General features: G+C 37.6%; 1 protein-coding gene across 4 annotated transcripts in view; it reads left to right on the top strand.

Annotated features, from left to right (window-relative positions):
• Window positions 1-21,510, top strand: part of LOC105491113 (tumor suppressor candidate 3) — a 209,442-nt gene that overhangs the window by 62,443 nt on the left and 125,489 nt on the right. For all 4 annotated transcript variants that reach the window (XM_071068610.1, XM_011757271.3, XM_071068609.1 and 1 more), the window contains exon 2: window positions 12,770-12,939. In XM_071068610.1, the coding sequence (XP_070924711.1) occupies window positions 12,770-12,939 (170 nt within the window). The remainder of the gene's footprint in view (window positions 1-12,769; window positions 12,940-21,510) is intronic.

The following is a 21,510-nucleotide window of genomic DNA, read 5'->3' as shown; positions in this document are numbered from 1 at the left end:
TTTAAACTAGAGAATAAACAGAGCAAAGAGACTGGCAAATTGAAGTAAACCCCTTTAAAAAAGTGACATCTGAATACGGCTACTATGTTACCAATTCCTATATTAGAGCGTAAAAGTTTTACAAATTTTCCATTCATTTAGTAGAGGTATAGGGAGGGCTAGAGGACCTCTCAGGAGCCACCAGTGTTCAGGACACTCTGCGGGGTATAAACATGGTCAAAATGTGGATCTCTCCTCAGGGAAACTTTCTGAGAAGAGTTCCGGTTGATAAACACACAACCAAAAGAGTGTTACTGGAATTATTTTTAATGTGTCTTGAGAAAAAGTTCACTTAATTGAATATTGTAGTACCATCCACTGACAGCTTCTTTTTCAAAAAAAGTGTGATGTCAGAATAACTTAATTTCTCCATTTCTCGTTAGATAACTTTACACAAAAGATCTTTAGGATCTTCCCAGAGGTGAAATTGGTTTGGAATTTTATAGTATTTCTTTCTTTAATTTTATAGTGCTCTCTATCAAATATTTTAAATGTTTTTTTTTTTTTTTTTTTTTTTTTTTTGCGAGAGTCTTACCCTGTCACCCAGGCTGGAGGGCAATGGTGCGATCTTGGCTCACTGCAACCCCTGCCTCCCGGGTTCAAACGATTCTCCTGCCTCAGCCTCCCAAGTAGCTGATACTACAGGCACCTGCCACCACGCCCAGCTAATTTTTGTATTTTTAGTAGAGACGAGATTTCACCGTGTTGGCTAGGCTGGTCTCAAACTCCTGATGTCGTGTTCTGCCCGCCTTGGCCTCCCAAAGTGCTGGGATTACAGGCGTGAGCCATCGTGCCTGGCTATCTTTCTACTTTTGAATGTAATGAAAATTGTTTTCTGATGGAATGCTGATTACATTTTCTCTGGAGATACCATGATTTGCTGAGTTCTTAACTGATTAACCTCTTGGAATTTTTGCTTTCTTTATGGCATGTGTGCTCTATGCATTTTATATTTCTGATACAAATGGTGTATTTGTTTTATTTATTGTGTAGCTTATTGTGGTTTTCTGAGTGCCTTTGAAGGTATTGGTGGTCTTTACTGAACTATCAGTTTGTAATGTAGATAAGGTGGTATAGTGCTTAACCTCTGATTTTTTGGTTCCTGGAAGCATTAATTGCCCTTTATATATTTTTAAATCTGATAAGTATGACAATATTAAATATGAATATGGGGAGGCTGAGGTGGGCGGATCACAAGGTCTGGAGATTGAGACCATCCTGGCGAACACGGTGAAACCCCGTCTCTACTAAAAATACAGAAAATCAGCCAGGCGTCACGATGGGCGCCTGTAGTCCCAGCTACTCGGGAGGCTGAGGCAGGAGAATGGCGTGAACCCGGGAGGCGGAGCTTGCAGTGAGCCGAGATCGCACCACTGCACTCCAGCCTGGCCGACAGAGCAAGACTCTGTCTCCAAAAAAAAAAAAAAGAAAAGAGATATGAATGTGGATTTTTAAGATCGAATTTCCGACATGGAAGATAACTTTTCTACTAAATGCAAAACGATATGCATCTGGCTGCTCGTGTTTGGTGTATCATTGGGTTTTGATTGAACTCCTTAAATATTAGAGTCTTGAAAAGTAAAGGCTTCTTTTCCGCTCAGAGACTGCTTTAAAAATATGAGAAGAACAGAAGGGGTCATGAAATTGTTTCTGTGTGTTACCAGTTGATACCTTCAACATGGACCTCTTGTTCTCATTCCTGATCCGCATGCTGTGAATTACTATAAGCAACTTATATTATGGCTATTTTGATGGTTACCTGCTATCTGAATGTTTCTAGGGAGAAAATGTTGAAAGAAACAAAAAATAAGTTAAAAATATTAAATGAGTGAACTCTTACTCTCTTTAAGCTTCACTTTGGAATGAACCATTTTATTATGTATTGTTTAATGTAATGTACTATTTCTTGTATTTTTGGTTATAAATTGGTTATTGTAGTAAAATATTAATTGAGAAACAATGGAGTGATGTCATAATTTGGAGATTGGCATATAGATTATGCCAGCTTGTTTATTATAGTGAGTTGCTGTAAAGTTAAGCCTTCGTAAAATATTAAGATAAAAATATAAGAAAGAAAAAATATAAGAAAGAGGAATGGGCATCTGAATTTACTATGACTGATTCTGTTAACTTCATTAATAGATGTGACCTGCAAACCTTTGTTTTTTATAAAGTAACAAGGATGGGCTTGTTTTGTTTTTGAAGATTCTAAGTTACAGATTTCTTTTTCCTTTTCTGATGTGATAGGTTTATGGCATCTTTGTCTCTATGTCCCATCCTTGTACCAGTAACAGACAGAGCCAACTGTTACCCACTCTTTACTGATAGGAACAATCTAGGCTTCAGAATCTTCTTTGCTGAATTTAAAGGAGCCACAATATCAGTTAATGTTCACAGAAACAATACATTCTTTACCATCCCTTCCTGAGTTGGCACTAAGGCATTTACTTTACAGCAAAACTACAGCCATCACACATCAATATAAGCTGTATTTTATATATACATATATATGATATATATGTGTGTGTATACACATGGACACTTTTTAGTGCTAGAGTTTGCCTTAAGGCCTTGAGAATGATCTGTCTTACTTGTGCCAAATTTGAGGACCATGAGATAATCTATCTTTTCATGTAATGTGTGTGTGTGTTTTTTTTTTTTAAGTAAATTTAGCACAATTCTTCTCTTGTAATACTCAGAAACCTTAGGTAACTCTGAGATTTAAGATATTAATGAGATTTTAAAAAATTCCCACTGCAGATAATTCTTTTAGCAACGTGATCTGTGTTGTTGATAGATCATGACCTGAAGAAAAGGAAAAGAAATTTGAGTGTCTTATCATTTGTAAGATGCTGTGCTAGGAGTTTTCCACACATTGGCCCATGTAATTTTACAAACATCAAGTCTCATGAGATCTGATGCTTTTGTAAAGGGGAGGTTCCCTGTACATGCTGTCTCTTGCCTGCTGCCATGCAAGCCGTCCCTTCGCTGTTCCTTCATCTTCTGTCATGATTGTGCGGCCTCCCCAGCCACGTGGAACTGTGAGTCCATTGAACCTCTTTCCATTATAAATTACCCAGTCTCAGGTATGTCTTTATTAACAGTGTGAAAACAGACTAATACAAATACATATAGCATTGTCTCAGTTTTTGTAAGGGTTGTATTATATTCCATCTTATAGATATTTCTGTCCTCCTTTAACTACAGAACATTCCTTTTAACCATGAACTTTTTGACCCAACTTTCATTTTTCACTGGGAATAAGGAGCTGAGATCCATGAGCATAATTCTCTTCAGAAGACTGAAAGGGACACCTGAACAGAGAAGTTTGAATTAGGCCTTTGAGATCTATTTTAGAGATTCACTCACTTTCCCTGTGTTATCTCCCACGTGTTAAGCTTCTACTGTTTTGTGATTTATTTATTTATTTATTTTTGGTGGGGGTCTGTGTTAAGAACTGTATGAAGGATAGAAGAGAAAATTATTCTTTTCTCCCCTAAAGACCTGAGAATTCTCAGATTATTTAGTACCAAAATTTTGTTTCTGAGAGAATTAAGTATTGTCTCTGCATTAGCTCATAACACATATTATTTTAATTAAGGTTTCTGTTTTTTTAATCACCTCATGGAAGCACTGAGTCTATAAGGACAAGCAGAGAACAGTTAATCTAGGCTGAGATGGGGGTCTTTAGCGTTGGATGAGGCTCACTTATGCCCACTAGCCTTTGCGTAAGTTTATTTAACATTTTTTAACATGCACTCAGTGACCAGGCGCGGTGGCTCATGCCTGTAATCCCAGCACCTTGGGAGGCCGAGGTGGGCGGATCACAAGGCCAGGAGATGGAGACCATGCTGGGTAACACGGTGAAACCCCGTCTCTACTAAAAATACAAAAAATTAGCCAGGTGTTGTGGCTGGATGACAGAGTGAGACTCCATCTCAAAAAAAAAAAAAAAAAAAAAAAAGCACCCATTTAAGTGTACAATTAAATGACTTTCGTTAACTTTAGTGAGTGGTACAACCATCAGTAGAAATCAGCTTTAGAACGTTTTATCTCTTCAGTAAGATATTTGTGCCTGTTTACAGTTAATCCCTATTCTTACCTCCAGGCTTAGACAACTGCTTATGTACTTCTTGTCTTTATAAATTTGCCTTTCTAGACATTTTATATAAATGAAAGAACAAAATGTGTGGTCTCTCGTGTCTGGCTTCTTTCAGTGAGTGTAATGTTCCGGAGGCTTATCCATGTTGTGGCAGTTACAACTTTGCTTCTTTTTGTTTCCCAGCAGTATTCCATTGTGTGGACCTACCACAGTTTGTCTGTCCATTCAACAGTTGATGAACATTTAGGTTTTCATGATATTTAAATTTGAAGTCATGCTTGTACAAATTTGTAAATTGCTTTGGACATAGTAATTTGTGAAATGCCAGATTATTATTATTTTTTGTTAAGGATATAATTACATAATAATTTATACATGAAACAGACTCTTTGGATTAGAATTGAAATTTCGATTTACTCTTCATATGTATTGAAAGTATAGAAATACAGCTATTCAGGCCATTATTAAAAAGACCAAAGGAAAAAAAAAAAATACGAAAACCACCCCCAAATTCTGAAAAGGATGCGTAGTAACGGGAACTCTTGTACACTCTTGGTGGCAATTTGAATTAGTACAGCCATGATGGAAAACAGTATAGAGATTTCTTAAAAAACTAGAAATAAAAAACCATAATATTCAGCAGTCTCAATGATGGTCATTTATCCAAAGGAAAGGAAATCAGTATATCAGAGAGATATCTGTACTCTCATGTTTATTGAAGCATTATTCACAATACGCCCGATGTGGAATCAACCTAAATGTCCATCAACAGGTGAATGGATAACAAGTGTCATATATATACAATGGAATGTTATTCAGCTATAAGAAGAAGTGAAGTCTTGCCATTCACAGCAACATGGATGAGTCCAGAGGACATTGTGTTAAATGAAGTAAGTCAGGCACAAAAAGACAAACATCACATGTTCTCACGCATATGGGAGTGAAAAAGAAACCAAAAACCAGATTGAGCTCACAGAAGTAGAGAGTAGAATTACGCTTATTAGAGGATGGGAAAAGTAGGCGGGAAGGGAGGATAGGAAGAGGTTATTTAGCCACAAAATTACAGATCAGAGGAATAAGTTCTGATGTTCTGTAAGCAATGTGGAGTGAATGTAGTTTTCACTAATATGTTACATATGTTCACAAAGCTAAGAGAGGATTTCAGATATTCACAGCACGAGGAAATGATAAATGTTTGAGGTGATACATATTCTAATCACCCTGATTTAAATCATTACATATTGTATATAGAAATATCCCTCCATACCCATAAATATGTATAATTATTATGTGTCAACTGAAAAGGAAAAAAGAAAATACAGGACATTTATACACTAAAATATTATAAAATACTACAAAAATGAGTTAAACCCATAAGTACTGAAATGAAAAAATGAAGAGAGGCTGGTTAATGGATATAAACATGTAGTTAGAAGGAATAAGTTCCACAGTTCAGTCACTTGAACTTGTGGACTCAAGTGATCCTCTGGTCTCAGCCTCTTGAATAGCTAGGACCATATTCACACACCATGAAGGTCGACTCATTTTTTAAAAAATTTTTGTAGAGTTGGGGTCTCACTGCTGCAGTCCAGGCTGGTGAAGGAATAAGTTCTACTGGTAGGTAACAGAGTAGGAAGGTAGAATAAAAGTAGATAATTTAGTGTGGTATAGGAATAGGTTCAGAAATGAAGACTCTTAAAGAATAAAAGTAGAGATCTTGATTTTTTTTTGCTTTTTTTCAGTAGTGACTAATTTCTATTATAGAAGTTTATAGTGACATGTATTTTTATACAAAATTTACTCCTAGAAATTTGCATATTATATATGTCTTCCAGAATATCAGGCCAGGTGCGGTGGCTCACGCCTGTAATCCCAGCACTTTGGGAGGCCAAGGCAGGTGGATCACCTGAGGTCAGGAGTTGGAGACCAGCCTGGCCAACATGGTGAAACTCTGTCTGTACTAAAAATGCAAAAATTAGCCAGGCATGGTGGCGCATGCCTGTAATCCCATCTACTCTGGAAGCTGAGGCAGGAGAATCATTTGAACCTGGGAGACAGAGGTTGCAGTGAGCGGAGATGGCGCCACTACACTCCAGGCTGTGTGACAGAGTGAGAGTTCATCTTAAAAAAAAAAAACAATCTGTTTTATTGATTTTAAAATAAATTCAAATATGTTAACACTATCCAGGTCAATTGGAAATATTTTTCATTCATTCTGGCTGTGCCGTGGGTGGCAGGAAGGAGAGAGCGCTGCAACAGTGCTTGGGGGCTCTGACCTTGAGACTCCCTGAGCAAGACCCGTAACACCCCTTGGGGCTCTGCCGTTGCTGGCATCTCTGAGTTTTTAGGTGCCGCTGCGTTCCCCTCATCCAGATGTCGATTTCCAAGTCAGAAGCAGGTCGGTGCATGCCTGGCCCAGCCACAGGCCAAGCATAGAGCTGCAGGGGACATGGAATCTGGGCCAGTAGCACGGGGCCAGCACAGCCTGCTAGGCAGAGTGGGCAGAATGAGCCCACCGAAGCCTGAGCAGAGGCGCCGCTGGCCACAGAGATTTCCGGCTAGCGAAGGGTCATGGAAAGAATCCTGTGTAATCAGCAGGCAGAGGGAGGAAATACATGTACAATAATCCACTCACTCATACAAGTCTACATTTGTTTCTGTATCTATCTGTAAAAAATATATGTATGTATATATGTATGTATGTAATATAGATACACACACACACACACACACACATATATATATATATTTTGAGACAGAGTCTCGCTGTGTCACCCAGGCTGGAGTGCAGTGGCGTGATCTCGGCTCACTGCAACAGCCGCCTCCCAGGTTCAAGTGATTCTCTTGCTTCACCCTCTTGAGTAGCTGGGACTGCAGGTTCATGCAACCACTCCCGGCTTATTTTTGTATTTGTAGTTGAGACAGGGTTTCACCATATTGGCCACGGTGGTCTAACTCCTGACCTCGTGATCCACCTGCGTGGGCCTCCCAAAGTGCTAGGATCACAGGCATGAGCCACCGCTTCTGGCCTATATTCCTGTTTTAAAAGCCACAGATTAATATGGATGCCTCCAGCTCCTATCCAGTGACACAAGATTCATTCTGGCCCTCCCCCTTTCCTTACTTGTGAGTTCTTTTCTGACAGTGATACCAAACCAGATGTATATTTATTTCTTCAGCTGTGGTGTACTCACAGAGTAACAGAAGTGATAATACATACCTTCCTGAGAAACAAAAATAAATCGAGTATGTTATTTGTCTACAGTTTCTTTTTCTCTTTGGCTTTAAGACTATCCAGCTAAATACTGTTTTCCAAAGTTATGTTTATGTTAGTAATGCAGTCAAGTTCAGTTGTTGAAGTTTGGTTTTCATTTTGGAACCATCCTCCCAACCCTGGCTGATCATTTAAAAATGGGTAAGGCAGAAGTCATTTTTGTGGTGTTTACTGTTGTGTTGTTTAAAGACAGGGATATGTTCTGAGAAATGTGTCATGTGCAAACATCGTAGAGTATGCTTACAAAAACCTAGATGGTATAGTTTACTACACACCTAGGCTGTATGGTGTAGCTCCTAGGGTGCAAAGCTGTGCACAGTAGTACTCTACTAAACATTGTAGGCAGTTGTAACACAATAAGATGTATTTGTGTATCTGACTACGTCTAAATTTAGAAATAGTACAGTAAAAGTACAGTATAAAAGATAAAAAATGGTCCACCTGTCTAGCACACTGTCCATGAATGGAACTTTCAGGCTTGGAGGTTGCTCTGGGTGAATCAGTCAGTGAGTGGTGAGTGAGTGTGAAGGCCTGGGATGTTACTGTACACTACTGTAAACTCTCTAAACACTGCACGCTTAGGCTGTATTGAAAAATTTTTCTTCAGTAATCAATTAACTTTACCCTATATCACTTTTTTTAAAGTTTTTAATTTTTTTAACTTTGTGACTCTTCTAATAACTGTTAGCTTAAAATACAAACACATTTTATAGCTGTACGAAAATATTTTCTTTATATCCTTATTCTATAAGCTTTTTTTCTGATTAAAACTTTTTTCTTTATACTTTATTGTTGAAAACTAAGACACAAACACATACATTAGCCTAGGCCTATGCAGGGTCAGGATTATCAATATCACTATCTTCCACCTCCACATCTTGTCCCACTGGGGGGCCTTCAGTTGCAATAACAGTTATGGAACTGTCATTTCCTAGGATAACATTCTTTTCTGGACACCTCATAAAGGACCTGCCTGAGGCTGTTTTACAGTTAATTTTAGAAAACAAATGAGAAGAAGTACAGTCTAAAGATAAAAAGTATAGTAAATACATAAAACCAGTAGCAAAGTTGTTTGTCATTATCAAGTATTATATACTCTACGTAATTGCATGTGCTATGTTTTCGTATGTTGGGTAGCCAGTAGGTTTGTTTACACCAGCATCACCACAAACACAGGAGTAATGCAGTGTGCTGCAGTGTTACCATGGCTACCCATCATTATTAGACGGTAAGAATTTTTCAGCCCCATTCTAATCTTCTGGGACCATCTTTGTGTATGGAGTCTGTTGTTAAGTGATTAATGTCACTATGCGATACATGACTGTATTTCTGTGGGTTTTGGCAAATGCAGCCATGGCTCTACCACTAGTCACGAGTCGGAACGCTTCCATTATCCTATATGCTGTGTTTTGGAAGAAATTATTACAAGTTGTTTGATACTTAAAATTCAAAGAAAAATCTTTTCGTGAATTTTACAGATATTCTAGTCTAGTTTAAGGGAGAAATGTGTTTGAATAATCAGGCAGTTGGGATACTAAGAATAGGAGAGAGATTTCAGTTCTTCCTTTCACTATGATTTGAAATTTATTGCTGTTCCAGAGCATGGATTTGTTTTTTTAGCTTTTAAATAATTGATATTTTTCATGTAATAGATTGAGACTTTTAAAAGAAAAATAATTCACAAAATGTAATCAAATATAGTATATGCTCTTAAAATGCTACTTTTCTCGGTTATAATTGCTCTCTGCTCTTTCTAGTTTACCCTATAAGCAAAAAGAAAACAATTTAGAAGTGACAAAATTTTATGCTAGTTTTAACATTGATTAGTCTGGAAAGAGTTTTATTCCATGTACTTTTTTTTTTTTTTTTTTGAGACAGAGTCTGGCTCTGTCGCCCATGCTGGAGTGCAGTGGCGCGATCTTGGCTCACTGCAAGCTCCGCCTCCCGGGTTCACGCCATTCTCCTGCCTCAGCCTCTCAAGTAGCTGAGACTACAGGCGCCTGCCACCACGTCCGGCTAATTTTTTGTATTTTTTGTTTGTTTGTTTTTTCAGTAGAGACGTTAGCCAGGATGGTCTTGATCTCCTGACCTCGTGATCTGCCTGCCTCAGCCTCCCAAAGTGTTGGGATTACAGGCGTGAGCCACCGTGCCTGGCCTATTCTGTATACTTTTTAATCTCTTATATAGGACAGATTATATTTATGAATAGATCAAGGATAAAGGAGGAGAAAAAATTAGTAACAAAGAAAATTAGAGCATTCAGAATTGTGAAAAAATGGCTGAATTTTGCCGGAAATAACAGTGCAAGGCTCAGGCATGAGAATCCCTTGAACCCTGGAGGTGGAGGTTGCAGTTTGCTGAGATTGCACCATTGCACTCCAGCCTGGGTAACAGAGGGAGACTGTTTCAGAAACAAAGAAACAAACTGCAAATTAAAATAGGATACCATTTTTGATTAATTTGGAAGTGTGTGTGCATATGTGTATACCATAAAGAGATATAGAAAATAAGAATGAATATCCTAATCTGATGAGGGTATAGTGAATCTCACACTGTAATATATTAATAGATTGCAGATAGTGTTAGAATTTCACACTGATACAGTGTTTCTAAGGAAGTGTAGTCACGATAATGGAAAAGTACCAATTTGTCAAGATTGATGCAAAATGATGAGCCTAATAGGCATTTTCTTTAAAAGTTTTTTTCCAGAATATTTGTAATGGGAAAATTACATATAGTTGGAATTCTACATTTTTCAAGATGTGATTGTGTAAAAGTTATATTTTACATTGATTTTTTAATATTAAACATGACTGTGTGCCCTGAAATCTGTAGCACAGTGGTTCTTAATATTTAGAAAAATGACATATTTATATTTGCCTAATTCTGAAGGAATATAGTATGATAACTAGAAGTGTAGTACAAAAAGGAGTTCAGTTAAGCCAAGTTAAGAGTGTGCATTCTTGTGTTTTGTTTGTTTTTTAAAGGCACGTGTAACTTACCTAGTCCTTTGTTGCTTAAATAAGAAATACTCCTCTGTGAGGAATTTTCATTTGTGATCAGCCTCGTAAATGAGTTTCATACTACATTGAAGGTGGGAAGCATGGGAAACAGGAGTACCAGACTCAGAAATCTCATTCCTTTCAGCATCCATGAAACTGGGGCTGGCTTCTTTGATTACTTAAAAGTAAAGTGAAATCTTTGACCCTTTACAGTTATTTACTGTTTTCATAGATAGATATTTGGTATAAATGGGATTTTAAAATAAGAAAAACAGTAAGATTATTGTAGAAATTCAAAGAGTATTAAAAGAGTGTGTGTGGTGTATGTCTGTGTGTGAGAGTGTGTTGTGCATGTATTTAATGAGAAAAGTACAAAATACTGAGGTAACTCATAGGTAAGTAACTTTCTTAGACCAATTCTCTTCTACACTCATTAGTGGATTACCCTGCTTGATTTCCACTCTTTTCATAGAGGGTCACAGTCTCTAAATATTTAAAAAACAAATATTCATATAGTTTTTATCTTATTACTTTAAAATGTTTTCAAGGCTCAAAAGAATTTATATAGTGAGTTAGTTCATTGCATGTATTGGTAAATATTGGAGGCTTTAAATCTTATTAAATATATAACAGTTTTCTGTAAAGCAAACACTATTAAATTATCCTTAACATGGAAAACAACCTTACTTTGCTTCTCAAAATTAAAACTAAGAACAATTAGGAGAAGTCCTTCTGTGTCATTTTCTACTGTTTTAGGTATATTGATGAGGCAGAGAAGTAAGTTTTCATTTTCAGTTTAATAAGGTTATTATTTTACTTTGGAAATATATATATATAAAATATAAATATATGTAAAAATATGTAATATATATAAAGTACATTTCCAAAGCTATATATATATATTTAACCCAGACTGCAAATATATATATAGATTTATCTATATAAGTTATATATAAATATATATATTTATATATAAATCTAAATGCAAGTAATCTGTTTTGAGGTTAAGATCAATTTCAGTTGATGCCCTTTGGTTGTGGCAAAATTGTGTCTTTTAAAAAAACAAACACAGCCGAGTCATTAACTTATTTTTCTTTTTCATACAGTTAGCATGCATGCATATCTGAATGTTCTGTCTCTGCCGGTTACTATGCTCTTTGGCCAAGTTACTTTCGTTTCCTTCCTCCCTTCCATTTCTTTCCATTTATCTTCTTTCCTGTTCAGGTGGGTGCAGAGCACTGCAACAAGTCTTTTACCTTAACTCAGGGTAAGATGTCCACCTTGCCTTCTCTCTCCTTGGTGTGTATCTGCCCAGTCTCTGTGAGCCACTTTTCCTTTTTCACCTGAGAGGAGAGGGGAAAGAGATTGCTTTTCTCTCTGATTTCTAGAGGAGAGCTTGGTTAAATGGCACAGTTCAAGCCTTTCTCTCCTGACCACTGGTACTAGCTTGGTTTTAAAATGGCAGGGAATTTCTTTTTCTTGCAGGAACACAATGTTGTAGAGTTGTTAACTTCTCAGACTTGTTCAGGTAAAATGAATGATCTAAAGATAAGAGCCTTTTTTTTTTTTTTTTTTTGGTAGAGACAGGGTCTTGCTATGTTGCCCAAGCTTATCTTGAACTCCTTGGGCTCAAGTGATCTTCCCACCTTGGTCTTCCAAAGTGCTAGGATTAGAGGTGTGAGCCACCATTCCCAGCCTATAAGAGCCTTTTATACAGAAGCTACAGTGCTATCTCCTCCCAAACTTCCCTAGGAACAGAATATTACTAGTAGCCCAGCTCCACCTGTACCGTCTCCCAGTTACTGTGCCTCCCAGACTAGTCGCCATACTGACTTTTACCAGAGTGGATCGGTTTTTCCTATTTTTGACTTTAAGTAGAATCATACAACACTCTTTTGTGTATAGTTTCAGCTTTGTATTTGTGGGGGTGGTTGTGAGATGGTAGTTTTTGTTGTTTTGTTTTCCTTTTGCTGTGATGTTTGGCTGGAGAAGAGTAGAGCAGTTATTATTTTGTTTTACTGGGCTTCCCCTTTCTTTGGCTTTTGGATAGCAAGAGCTAACTTTTCTTGAGCCTTTTTTTTTTTTTTTTTTTTTTTTAATGTCTGCCCCTATTGGCATTCTTGGATTGCTGACTTCTCTGTCAACTGGTGTGGGATATATAAGGCCAAAAGAAAACCCAACATTAGAAAAATAAATGTTTTTTCTATCTTTCTGGGAGCAGAAATATGGTCTTACTTTTCTATAAACTTGGATATCATTAGGAAAAAGAAAAAACATTTTATGCATTTATATGAAATTCAAACAAAAGGACTTTAACTCTTTGTAAATGTAAATTTCTGTGTTTAATTGCAGAATCTTTTAGCTGAAAAAGTAGAGCAGCTGATGGAATGGAGTTCCAGACGCTCAATCTTCCGAATGAATGGTGATAAATTCCGAAAATTTATAAAGGCACCACCTCGAAACTATTCCATGATTGTTATGTTCACTGCTCTTCAGCCTCAGCGGCAGTGTTCTGTGTGCAGGTAATTTATGTCTTTAAAAAATATTAAAAACTATTATCCATGGTTTACATATGTATTTTTAATGTTCATTTGAAGATAAATATATGTAAGATAATTAAACAGTTGTTTAATAGTCAAATATAACTATGTGCGTTTAAAAATAAGCTGAAAAATCATTGTATTTTAGAAAATGATATGGATAGGCTAATATTCTTTTATTGTGGGCATGTAAAATATTCATTGACCAGTTGCACATATAGTCATAAAACTGCTTTATCATGTTTATATCCTGCAGGTTACCTTGTAGGTCATTCAGTTATAGCTATGCTTAATGAAGTAGCCCCCTTAAATATAATCAATTTTTAATTTTTAATAGCACTCACTTTTACCTAGCATAAGTATAGCATAAGTAAAGTATAAATACTTGTCCAAAAGTATGCAACAAACACTTTTTTAAATGGAAATTTTTATTTTGAGATAATTGTAGGTACACATCTTTTACCCAGTTTCCTCCAGTGGTAACCTGTTATAAAACTATAGCACAAATTCACAAGTAGGGTGTTGGCGTTGATGCAGACAATGCGGAACAGCTCTGTTACTGCAGGAATACTTCTTGCCATTTAAAGTCACACCCACCCTCCGTTGTACTTCTTACCTGTCGAATTTGACCTCTGACCTCTGGCAATCACTAATCTGTTCTCCATTTCTATAATTTTGTCATTTCAAGAATCTTATGTAAATGGAATTATATAGTATGTGACCTTTTGGGTTTGGCTTTTAAAAATTTGCCATAATTCCCTAAAAAAAAGTCCAAGTTGTTATATTTCTCAATAATTAATTTTTCAAATTACTGAATAATATTCCATTATATGGATGTACTGCAGTTTATTTAACTATTCATTTGTTAAAGGACATCTGGGTTGTATTATAGAATGATGTGAATTTCAAAGGGGCATCTGTTAAGTAACTGTGGTAGAGAAGTGGTCTTGAGATCTATTGTTACTGAGCCAGGAGAGCTCTGTAATCCATATGATAGTGGGCAGAGTGGACCAAAGAGATCTCAGGGTGACAACTAAGATGAAAAGGCAAAGAGGAGTTTCCACAAATATTTTTCAAGAAAAACTATTCAAATTATATTTCTGAGTAATAAATGAAGCCTCAGAGGGAGTTGTAGATGCACTGAGAAAGGCACCCTGTCATTTGCGGCCATCTTTTTTTTTTTTTTGTTCCTCACCTGAATTACTCCTCCTGAGTCCTTCTGTGTCGTGTACTTCTTCTGTAACACTGCCGTAATCTTTATAATTGTATAGGATCTTTGAAGAGTTCATAGTTACAATTTAAAAATCATAGGACTTTCCTTTGTGAGACTTCCTTGCTTTTTTCTTTTCTTTTAAAAAAAAAGTGAAATTTTCTTCTAGAGTTAGCTTGCATTTAGATTCTTCAGTTGATTTTCCTTGCTTAAAGGCTGGTGAATGAGCTGTTGGCTTCCTTGTAAGCCCTTTTAGCAGATAATTCTGCTCTTCCTTCACACAGTCAGTTTATTCACAAATTTTGGAATTCAATTCTCACCTCCCTCAGTGCTAACATCAAACTCCTCGGCCAAATAAAGTTGTTAATTAAGACTACTCGATATAATTCTCACCTCCCTTAAGTGTTAACTCCAAACTTTTTTAAAAATCAAATTATACTGTAGGGAATATTCTTCATAATTGCTATCTCTTTTAGATGTATTCTTCTACAAAATTGCTCATCTCTTCCAGGGTTTATTACAAATTCTCAGAACGAAATATCCTCATCGAAGGATATTACTATGGATCAGGAGGCTTAAGAAGAAAATTCAGTGGAAGGGAAATAAAAAAACTGGTGTAGAATCAAGCAAGTTGCTTGTATAACAAAAGTTTTGGTGATGTGTTGAAGATTAATATATAACTGGACTCCAGTTAAATGAAAAATTGGTAAATTAAAAAGTATTTTGAGAAGAATGATGAATAACTTATTATATTGATATATTAGATATTAACCAACATCCATTCTGCCCCAACAAAATAAAATTATTGTTTATTTTGTGTGAACTATTGGGGACACTATGTTAAGTCATTTATACATACAGTATATATATAGATATATATATATAATCTTATGTGATTCTCATTGTGAGAGTTAGATATGAACAAAACTCGTTTTATAGATGAGAATGTTAAAGCTGTGAGGTTATAATTTTTCTAAAGTCACACAGCTAATAGCTGTTCAGGGTTGGGATTTGTGACTCCAGAGCTATTAGAATTTAATACTTTTCTTAAGTGCACATGTTCATTATTGTCCCTATTCTGTAAACTGTAATTGTATCTTGTTTTTGTGTTCCTAACCAAGATTATTAGTGTTTTACGGCAGTGATCCCTCTGCCAGCATATTCTAAACTCGTATGAACATGAAAAGCTTTCATTCAGGGGTGTGTCTCATGATGGGGACTGGTGAATTGAATACAGCTGGCTAAAATCATGTGGAGAAGAGCGTATCACCCTTTTGTTTCATTACAGAGAGGTCACACCTCTCATGGGTTTAGAGTGTGAAATTAACAGACAAGGTGAAACTTGGGTATAGATAAAATTACCCTTGTATATCACTTAAAGCGCTTGTAAGTATATTACTTTATTTGGGTTTGGTACTACAACCCTTATAATTTCCTGTTACCTTTGATAATATTTCTTCATGGCCCTTCATTTTTAAGTTTCCTTTATTTACTTGACTATGTGAACAAGGTATTTCACCTCTTTGTCAAGACTGGGGAACTGTCATGCCGTTCACATGTTCTTTTTCTGGTTTGGCTAACATGAGACATGTTTCGTTCTTGAGTGAATCATGACCAGTTTGGTATAAATGATGCCCTCAAGTTACTGCTGAGCTATGTAGTTTAATTTTCTTATATTTTATATTGAAGGCATATGATGTAACTTCACTGTGTTAACTTTCTATGTTTCTCTTCTTCAGACAGGATAATCCCAACATTTTTTTTACTGTTTACAACAAACATTCATTATGTATGTGACATTGTAGCATTCCTTGAATTCTTTTCTATGTTCTATATTTTTTCCATTTAAAGTCCAGCTGTAGTCTCCTCTTCTTTTTAATTTCAAGCTTATAGAAAATTGAAAGTAGTACAGTGGACACCTGTGCTAGCCTTTACAAAGATTCACTAATTATTAATGTTTTGCCACTTTGCGTTTTGCTCTAAGTATAGGTAAAAAAAAATCAGTCAAATATTAGCAAAAAACTACCTATGAGTTACATACATCATGGAATATTGTCCCTAAATACTTCAGTAATACATCTCTTGAGTTTAAGACTGGTGTGTGTGTGTGTGTGTGTGTGTGTGTGTTTTAAAGAGACAGTCTTGCTGTGTCACCCAGGCTGGAGTGCAGTGGCGCGATCATGGCTCACTGCTACCTCCGCCTCCCTGGTTCAGGTGATTCTTCTGCCTCAGCCTCCCAAGTAGCTGGGAGTACAGGCACCTGCCACCATGCCTCACTAATTTTTTTTTGTATTTTTAGTAGAGATGGGGTTTTACCATGTTGGCCAGCTTGTCTTGAACTCCTGACCTCGTGATCTGCCTGCCTTAGCCTCCCAAAGTGCTGGGATTACAGGTGTGAGCCACCGTGCCCGACTAAAGCTATTCTTCTATAATTAGAACACCATTATAACTTTTAAGTAAATTAGTATTAGTTCAATGATAAAATCTTACTATGCAGTTTATATTTAAATTTTACGTTTGTCTCCAAAATGTCTTTTATTTCCTTCCCCTACCCACATGCCATGTGAGATCCATTCGAGGTTCATCTGTTACATTTGATTGTTGCACCTCTTTCTTTTAATCTATAACATTCCACACTTAAAAAAAAAGTCTGTGTTTTAATGATATTGACTTTTCTTTTTTTCCCTGAGGAGTCCAAGTTACTTGCCTTTTATGGTGTCCCTTGCTCTGGATTTGTCTGATTGTTTCTTCATGATTATATTCAAGGGAAGAGTACGATATTGGTTAGTTGGAATACCTCTTATGGTATATTATCAGGAGGCCCATAATATTAGCTTGTTCATATACCAGTGCTGAGATTGATCACTTGATTAGGGTGATGGTTGTCAGATCTCTCCACTGTACAAGGATATTGTTTTCACTTGTATTAAGTATTTGGGGAGATAAGTGGCTTGGGAGGAAGGATTCAGGGTGATCATGTGAATATCCTGTTTCTCAGAAGTAATGTTTTACCCAGCACTTGTAGCATTCATTGATAATCTTTGCCTGAACTTGATATTACATTAGTGATCGTGAAATGGAGATTTTCAAATTCTGTCATTTCTTCTACATTAATTAGTTGTCATTCTTCTGTAAAGGTAAGCTTTGCCAACCTCACTTACCTTTTGTTTTGAGTATTCCAACCGAAAGATTCCTTTCATTCCCTAATCCATTACTAGGATTATTCTTCAGGTTCAAATTGTCCTAAATTTGACCAGTGGGAACCAACTCCTATATCATGGCATATCTCCTTTAGTCTGCTTTCTAGCACAAGATATTTACTAAGCTTACTTTGTATGTTCTCTGCCATGGAAATGTAATCAGCAGTGTTTTCAAGGAGCCCTGGTTCCTCTTAGTAGAAAATGATATTTAGAAAGCAAAAGCTTAGCTACATGTACACTTTACTGCTGAGGTAGTGTCATTGCTTTGAGGCCTTTTTAGTGGACAAAGCTAAGAGATATGGTTCTGTGGGGATGTGCTTGTGTATGTAGATGTAGATATGTATTTTAAAATTACGACTTCAATTAGATACGTATGACTGTAGCAGGACATTACATGTTTTCTTCTCTCTTTCCCTCATTCCATACTTTTATCTCCTTGGCCTGAGACATTAATACAGGTGTAGCAGAATCTGTCCTGGTCCATAAAGAAGTCGTCTAGGGTAGTTCTCTCATCCATAACAACTCAGTGAGTTGAAGCTGATGTGAATGCTTCAGTGAGTTGAGGCTGAAGTGGTATTATTGATGACTTCAGTGAAACTTAGTGATAAATTTCTTACCACCTGTTATAGATGGAATTGTTTCTTTCTAAAAAGATATGCTGAAGTCTTAACCCCCAAGTATCCCAGAATGCAGCCTCATTTGAAAATAGGGTAGTTGTAGATGTAATTAGTTAAGATGAGGTGATACTCAGGCAGGGCAGGCCTTTAATCCAATATGACTGATGCTATATCAGTGAAAGAGCGCGCTTTTTTTTTTTTTTTTTTTTTTACTAAATTCTATTTTATTACATTGTTATAGACACACAGGGAGAATGCTTTGTGATGGCAGAGGTGGGAAAATGGAGTAATTTAGCTGGAAGCCAGGGAATGTGAAGTATTGACAGCCATCACCAGAAGCTAGGAAGAGGCAAGGAAAGATTCTCCCCTTCAGTTTTAAGAGGTAGCATGGCCCTACTGATACCTTGATTTTGGTCTTCTAGCCTCCAGAACTATGGGTTTTGTTTTGTTTTAGCCATTCAGTTTGTGACACTTTGTTACGGCCACCCTGAGAAACTAATACACCACCTTTTACCTATTGGATGATTTTCACCATAGACAAAACATCCCACAGGGGATGCATAAACACAAGTCAGTTATCCCTCTGGGACAGCTCCCCCAGGTATCTGAAGGCCAGCCTCATTTTAGAGAGATCTCTACAGTGATCTGAGGGCTATATGCTTCCATAAACACTTGAAGGTCTCTTATAACCCGTTCCTAGGTATAGTTCATCATACCTAGTGTGGTATTGGAGCAAAGACAAGATAGTATTAAACTTTTGCATGAGAAGTCCAGCCCTGGGAATGTACGTAGTGCCCTTGTGAAGTTTTGCTTATAATCATTGAGGTCTCACAAACGGGAGCTTCATCATAAGAAACGCAGGTTGGCAGTGCCTTCAGTGTAGCCTCTTGGCTGGCTGGTAGACTTTGGTTCCTCCAGCTCAGTTTGATGAAGACATTGTGTCCACAATCCTAGACAGACTGGCAGGGAGTAGTTAGTCCAACCTGTCTTATTGCTATGGCACTAACAGGCCATCCGTTATTCCCTCCTAAGAAAGACTGAGCTGTCGCCATGGGAGTGCGGCTGAGAGGAACATGAGAGAAAGGGTAATTGATATTTTGCGTGGAAGCCGGGGTCTTCCATTAACACTTCCATAAATTCCTTCTTAAGATTAAGAAGAATGACAAAGTTAGTTCAGACCCCACTGGTGGAAGATGGCAATCCAGCAGTTGATGGTTTCAGAGAGCTGCACCACTATGTTTTTTCATGTGAGGAAGTCTTCAAAGGTGGATCTCAAAGACAGAAGATTTTACTATCCCTCCCTCTCCTTTACCTCCTAGGATCTGAATTTTCATCTTCACATACTAGAATTTTTGCTTGCCGTCATAAAATCAGGGTCTCCATCTGAGTATCTGTAACTTCATCTTTTCTCCAGTTATCCCCTGCTCACACCCACATTATTAGATGTTCATCTGGAGAGTTTTAGTATGAAAGATACAAGGGCCTTTCAGTGAAATTTATAGAGACTGATTACATCCTTCACTTTGGCCTCCGTAGGCCACTGCAGGAGGGCTTAGTGTGTAATACACTCAGCCAAGTGGTCATTATCCTTATTAACTAAGACCATGTCAGTAAAAGAAGAGAACCCAGTGACTGAACCCAGATTAAATTTGAATTTCCTAAGTCTTTTTTTTTTTTCAAAGCTAGGCTGCCACCCAGGGGATATACTGATTGAGTTTCCTCAAGGTAGCTGTCAAGTGGGGAAAGGAAGCATTATCCCGGGAATGGTCAGGACAGAATCTTGAATTTCCAAAATAGGTCTGAATAATGCCCATGTCTCTTGTATTGATTATTTCTTAGGAAGCAGCCAAGAAGAGATGACCTCTTTCTTGGGATAGATGTGTTGAGTCACCAAACTGCCTTGTTAAGGTGTGTGGACAAAAAGAGGAGAGGAAGTCGAGTCACACATGTTTTCATGGTAATTTTTGAGCTGGCTCAAATGCATGTCGCAATGCTGGATGCTAGCAGATGTTAGGGCATGTGGAATGACTGCTGAATACTTTACCTGTTGGCTTATGTTTTGGTGGCTTTTGTGGCAAAAGGCACGGTATTATTAGACTGTAAAATAGTCTAGAAAGCCAGAAGTGTGACATATTTTAATTTAAAAATTCATAATGGAATGACTAGAGTTAACTAGCACAATGTACTCCAACACACTGTACTCTCACAGTGAGAGTCTTAATAGTAGCAAGGTGCCAGTGGTGGCCCCAAGGAAAGGACAAAGGCTCATTAAAGTCAGTTTGCTAAAAACAGTTGGGTATGATGCCTTCACTAGCATGGCTCCTGCCCTGCAAGGTAAACAGGCCGTTGTTTGATAAGAGTCTCAAGTCTGGTATTCATTGCAGCTTCTGCATAAAGTTCCACTAATGGAGCCAGGTAGCGCTGGTGGTGATCTGGTAAGTGTACGTTTAATCAGCAGCTTGATTCCCTATGGCTTATCAGATTACGGGTCCTCACTGTGGGCATCTTCGTTAAGTGACCTCTTGGTGACAGCTCGGCCTGTGTGATTTGTTGTCCGGAAGATTGATGTTTCAAAGAGAGGTATCTTTATCTCTTAGTCTGTAGTCTTCCAAGCGGCAGACCATATCGTTAGGCCAGTGGCAGTCGTCAGTGCAAATGTAGGAAGATTTGTCAAAGTGGGTCTTTGTCAGGACTGTGAGGACTTGACTGCCTTGAGTTCTGCCACTGAGCAGAACAACCACACCTGCTGTTGGTGTTACGCAGCTGTTTCTGAGGGAAATAGCCACAGCAGCCCATCAAACAGCATCAGATTTCAACTTAGCAGAATCATCAGTAACCCAGGCCCAGGCATTTAGGGAACTTCTGTGAACTGAGGGCTCCACTGGGCCATTGACTTTTGAGTTGGGTGGCAGAGTTAGGGATAAAGTTTCCCACAAGAGATGGCTGCTGTTTTTTAATGTAAAACTGATGGTTGCACTTTGGGAGGCCGACACAGGCAGATCACGAGGTCAGGAGATCAAGACCATCTGGCTAACACAGTGAAACCCCGTCTCTACTAAAAATACAAAAATTAGCCGGGCATGGTGGCGGGCGCCTGTAGTCCCAGCAACTCGGGAGGCTGAGGTGGGAGAATAGCGTGAACCCGGGAGGCGAAGCTTACAGTGAGCCGAGATCGTGCCACTGCACTCCAGCCTGGGCGACAGAGCAAAACTCTGTCTCAAAAAAAAAAAAAAAAAAAAAAAAAAAAGATGGTCAGGTCAGCTGCACTCTGAAATATACCATTTCCACAAGCAAAGACTGGTGGACGCTTCATACTTTAGTCATCAGATCCCAGTAGACCAACCCCAAAATAGAGATATTAGGCATTTATTTGTACTTGGTGGTCATGTCAGGCTGGTGCTGTCCAGAAATCAAATTGGGGTCGGTACGTGGAAGACAACTCATGTTGCCATAGGCATTAGTCAGCACAGTTATCAGTCATGGAGACTGTAGTTTGAAGCAGTCATTAGGTTTGTCTGTCCCCAAA

Source organism: Macaca nemestrina, chromosome 8 (assembly GCF_043159975.1).
Source record: "Macaca nemestrina isolate mMacNem1 chromosome 8, mMacNem.hap1, whole genome shotgun sequence".
Lineage (NCBI taxonomy): Eukaryota > Metazoa > Chordata > Mammalia > Primates > Cercopithecidae > Macaca > Macaca nemestrina.
Note: the sequence above shows the minus strand (reverse complement) of the source record. Positions and strands in the feature narration are given on the sequence as shown.